General features: G+C 40.1%; 1 protein-coding gene across 1 annotated transcript in view; it reads left to right on the forward strand.

The window, feature by feature from the left end:
* The window catches only part of LOC103599741 (sphingosine-1-phosphate lyase 1-like), a 66,783-nt gene that overhangs the window by 35,326 nt on the left and 25,761 nt on the right, over nucleotides 1-5,696 (forward strand). The window contains 1 exon segment of the mRNA XM_008583900.1: nucleotides 935-1,100. Coding sequence (XP_008582122.1) covers nucleotides 935-1,100 — 166 coding nt within the window.

Here is a 5,696-nt window from a genome sequence, read left to right on the forward strand (position 1 = left end):
TTTTTTTGTCTTTTGTCTTTTTCCGTGTCTGGCAATGGATCGCAACCCTCAGTGTTGCCCCCGTACCGGACCGGGGACCGGCAACGGGATCGCAACCCTTGGTGTTGCTCCCGCGCCTCGCTCAGCCAGTGAGCGGGAGCCGGTCTGCATGTGGGATCCGAACCCTCGGGCGGGAGTGCCACCGCGCTTCCCAAGCAGCGCACTATCCAGTGCGCCACCGGGCCGGCCCTGGAACTGGTAATTTGTAAAGAAAACAAAATTTATCGCTTACAGTTTTGGAGGCTGGTAAGTCCGAAGTCCAGGGAACACTTATGGTGAGGGCCTTCTTTGGTTGTGACTTTGGTGGTGCAGGGTCTCACACAGTAAGAATGGCAGAACAGAGACAGAGGGAGACTGTTCGTGTGCTCTCCTTTCAAAGCCGTCTAAACCACGCCCCTGACCACCATTGTTAATCCATTACTACAGCATGGTCCTACAATCTAATCACGTCTTCAAGACCCCACCTTTCAATAACCACAATAGGACTTCCCACCCTCTTAACCCAGTCACAAGTGAGGACCAAGCCTGCAATACATTAAGCTTTGGAAGACACAATTTGATCCATAATAATTTGTTTGCAATGAGAGTGGACAGTGAATACTAGCAGTTATATAGAAGCTTTAGGGTGGAAATGATGATCTAGCTTTACCCTCTTACTTTACAAAATAGGCAGAAGATCAAAAATCTTGTCAAAGTCCACTTGGGTCATAAGTGCAGAGTTATACTGGAGTGGCTGCTACAGAAGCTTTGAGGCTCTAGAGGGTGATAAGATTATTGCTGAGGTGGGGCCAGATTGTGAATGACCTTGCCCTTTAAAATGAGAGTTGAAGAAAAAAGAACAGATTTTCTGTCTCTCTCTGAATATAATATTTCTGTTTTTCTCTTGTATTTCTAGAAGGCCTTTGAGCCCTACTTTGAGATTTTGGAAGAATATTCCACAAAAGCCAAGAATTATATAAATGGGCATTGCACCAAGTATGAGCCCTGGCAGCTAATTGCATGGAGTGTTATGTGGACTCTGCTGATAGTCTGGGTTTATGGGTTTGTCTTCCAGCCAGAGAGTAAGTATACTGTCTCCTGTGTAAGGTTTGGTGGAGTGTAACTAGCTTTGGGACTCAAGGCTGACAGATTGGACTAATTTCTTGCCTTCTGGTTTTGTTCTGATTTTAAAAATCTGTTTAAATGGAAAGCAGTACATTGTCTTCTGATTGGTAAAGTTATAATAGGACTTATGTAATTGTTACTGTTTATGTTGATTTTTTTGGATTTGTAACTTACATAAAAACTCCTTAGAAACTAGTTACTGTAAAGATCCACAGATATCTCAGAGTGTGGCTTAAACCTTGTTCAGTGTAAATTTCTTTTCTAGAAAATAATTGCATCACCTGGAGTTTCCAGAGCAAGAATTTATTACTTTCATTTTGGGCCTTCCTTTTCAATAAAGATTAGATGAAATTGGAATAGCACTCATGTGGTTACCACTTGAGTGCCTGTTATATGCCAGGCTAGGTTCTGGAGATATCTGCACAAGTTGTCCCTGTTCTCTTGGAGTTGAACTTCTGATGTCAAGGGACAGTGCACTAGAAGCTTCCTGGTAGTGACTCAGGGAGCCAGATTGACATGGGGAAGAAGGAGGCCACTTCTCAAGGAGGACAGAAGATAAGAAGTCTGTTAGTGATCTGCTTGTAAATACTCCATCCTTCCTAAGGTTTAAGCCCCTCTCCTGCCCACTAGTCTCCTTCCCCATCCAGAAACTTGTTTGCATGTTACCTTGTGAATTATTTTCCCCCTGTAGGTTGTGCTTGGTGAGTTTTGTTTGATTGTACCTAAATACAAGGGTACTTCAAAAAGTTCATGGAAAAATGGAATTAAAGATAATGCAAATCTTTTCATGAAAGTTTTGAAGACCCTTCATATAAATTGTAGGTTTGGTTGGTGGTGGGTGTTCTGTAACACTTCCTGCACCCCTTCCCCACTCGTAGTTGGTAGGCTATCTGAGTTAACTTCCTTGGAATAAGAAACCAGTTACATAGAAGTGAATTGCTAGTTATTTCTCATTTGTTTGAAATTTCTGCAATGCTTTGCTTCCCTGGTAACATCAGTTTGAAGGAGCTCTTTAACTGTACCTTTTCTGCTTTTCTTCCTCTTCCCTCAGGAAAGTGAATATATAGAAGCCAGACAGATAGCCATCAGGCTGTTCTAGTAATACTGCAGTTATGGCATGGTAAACATTACAAAATGTGACAACAAAGCAGCAAGTTCCACTGCTTAGAGCTTTTACGTTAAAGTAGAAATGAGATGTGACTGTTCTGTCTAAAATTTTAGTTCATTCCAGCTTTAAAAACCCGACTTCAGTTTCTGCTTCTAGTCCTTGCAAGATTTTCTCATAAACTCTGACATATTAGACTGACTGGCCCTTCTGCTGCATTGGCTCAGTGGCTTGGATATGGATGCAGACCATGTCATTCTGCTCAGGCTTATTCCTTTCTCAGGAAGCATTCAGTTCAGTGAATAAGATGCCCATCATCCTGCAAGGTGAAGTGCCCATTCCAAAGGACTCTAAGGAGTAGCAGGAAATGTATTTTTCTTTTAATTTCATTTTTCCATGAACTGTTCGAAGTACCCTCGTATGTAATGTAAAATTTACCATTTTAACCATTTTTAAGTGTACAGTTCTGTGGCATTAAGTACATTCACATTGTTGTGCAGCCGTCACCACCATCCATCCACAGAACTTTTTCATCATCACAAACTGAAACTCTGTTTCGTTAAACATTAAACAGTAACTCCCATAACCCTCTTCCCCTAGCCCCTGGCAGCCACCATACTGTGTGCTTTTCTTTTTACAATGGTACCTCTATGAAACCAGACTAAGAGATCTTGAGATTTATATTTCTTTGCTATGATTAGTAATAACTTTAAGTATTTCTTTTAAAAAAAACTTTTAAAGTAATTTTTTTAGTTGGTGATTAAAAATTGTAGATATTTATTGTGGACAACACGTTGTTTAGCACTTTGCTGAGGTAGAAGCATGCTACATATTGCTGAACAATCAAGTTATTTTTAGTATGTTGCACTAGAGGAGTCTGAAGTCTGGACCAGTGATAAGTTTTGCTGATCTTCAAACTCTGAATCCCCTCCTGAAGGGAGAGGGTAATTCTAAAATAAAGGATAGACTGGGGTAGGTAAGAACTAGAAGTGGCGAGAGTGTGGGTAGGGGTTGGCAGCTCTCAAACATGTTATCTCCTCCTCAGTTCGGCACTATGATTATCAGCTTACCACTTTTTTATGTGGTAGATGGAGATGATAAACTCTGTTTCTTGCTGTGGCACGTTGGGCAACACCCCTAAGCTCTCTTAGCCTATATCCTCACATTAATATAGGCATAATGATACCTGCGTTACCTAGTCACAGGGGTAATACGAGGATCGAATGGTGTCATTTTCATGAAAGGAATTTGTAAACTGTGAAGAGCCATGTGTCATTGTTCTTACACTAGCATTTCCTATTTTGTTATCTTTAAAAAATCTTTTTTAAAATTATTTTTTAAATTGACAAATAAAAATTGCATATTAATGGTGTACACATGATGTTTTGAAATATGCATATGCTGTGAAATGGCTAAATTAAACTCATTTACCTTTGCGTTTCCTCGCATACTTATTGTTTCTTTCATGGTGAGACCATTTAAATTTACTCTCTCAGCAGTTTTTAAGTATATAGTACATGTTATTTACTATATTCACTATGTTGTAGCATAGATCTCTTGAACTTATTGTTCCGTCTAACTGGAGTTTTGTGTCCTTTGACCAGCATCTCCCCAATCCTTCCTCTCTCCACTGTGCGCCAGGTAACCACCACTAAAAAATTCTGATTACTTTAATTTTTGTGCCTCTGGAGACTTTTGCTTTTGAGATTTTTGTTTTAGGTCATGACCACATAATCTTTTCATTTTTAATTTTTCCATCCCTGATCCTGTATTCTGTTCTTTTTGCCCTGTGCCATTTTTTTTCTTACAACTTTCACAAAATTAGTCTATTCTTTTATCTTCCTCCTAGTTGCATTACTGTATTTTTGGACACCTGGCTCAGTTTGCTGATTTTTAGGCCTCTTTCCACCTTATTAATTACTTCATCTATTAAATAAGGAAGCAGTTCTGAATCTTTACAGCTTTAACATTGTTAGAAATAGTTGAATAAGGGCCAACCCCATGGCTCACTTGGGAGAGTGTGGTGCTGATAACACCAAGGCCACGGGTTCGGATCCTACATAGTGATGGCTGGTTAGCTCACTGGCTGAGTGTGGTGCTGACAACACCAAGCCAAGGGTTAAGATCCCCTTACTGGTCATCTTTAAAAAAAAAAAAAAAAGAAAGAAAAAAATAGTTGAATAACAAGCAGGAGGTTTAATACCCAACATTAGGTTATACTCATTTGATGGACTATTATGACAACATTTAAAAATATGTTTAGGAAGAATTTTTAGTAATGTAGAAAATGCCATAAGCGAGAAGAGGATAAAGTTGTTTTACGTGAAACAAGACCTCAGCCATGTATTACTATGTGTAGAACATAGGAATGAAAGGAAATACTCCCAAAATTTAAAAAAAATAACCATAGACAAGTGGTTTTAATCTCCTTGTCATCTGATTCAGTCTGTGTCTTAGTTACCTAGTTTAATTCCAGGCATTTACCAAGTGTTGTCTATAGGGTGAGGGAGAAAGACACAGACACAGCCTAAGCAAAAATGCCTGGCAAAGATGCAACGTATCATGCAATAATACAAAAAGAGGGTGCAGACATGTCTTGTAGTTTCTGAGTGGAGAGAACTTCTGGCCAGGGAGGTTGGAATGATCAGATCTCTGGGAATGGAATAAGGGTTCATACTCAGTTCATTCCTTGAATAAAAACTAGGTCCAGATTCTTATAGATTCATTTGGGATAATGGAAAATTCCTATTGTGCATTTAAAGCATTGTAGAGTCCTGGGAGTCCTGGACTAAAAAAATGAAGTCTTTAGTCAAAACCCTGCTCCATCACTGATTTGATGTGTGGCCTTGAGCATGTTTTAGTGCTCTGATCCTCAGTTGCCTTTTATGTCCCTCTTGGATAGTATACAATACTTTTTATGCAAACCCCAAAATATTGTTGTCAGAGTTGGTTGAGATATATTGAATGTCAGTGCATTAGAAGGTATATCCATCTTTTTAGATACCATGTATTTATAATTATTGTAATTGACAGGACTGGAATTCTATGTCCTATGTACTACTGCATGACAGAATGGACTCCGATTGGCATCCACTAATTTGAAGGCCTTTTTATGTCCAGAAAGTGTTGCTAGGATCTGTGTTGGATGAGAGACTGGAGCATAAATCTTAAATAAAATCATTTGTTTTGGGGGGAAGAAGAGAAATGTTTGGCATCTGGAAATCTTGGGAAGGTCAAGAACTCTGAAATACATATACCATTTTTTTTTTCCCTTTTTTTGTCTTTTCTCGTGACCGGCAACGGATCGCAACCCTCGGTGTCGCGCCCGTACCGGACCGGGACCGGCAACGGGATCGCAACCCTCGGCGTTGCTTCCGCACCTCGCTCAGCCAGTGAGCGGCTGGTCTGTATGTGGGATCCGAACCCTCGGCGGGAGTGCCGCCGCGCT

This window comes from Galeopterus variegatus, unplaced genomic scaffold (assembly GCF_000696425.1).
Source record: "Galeopterus variegatus unplaced genomic scaffold, G_variegatus-3.0.2 Scaffold3075, whole genome shotgun sequence".
In the NCBI taxonomy this organism is placed as follows: Eukaryota; Metazoa; Chordata; class Mammalia; order Dermoptera; family Cynocephalidae; genus Galeopterus; species Galeopterus variegatus.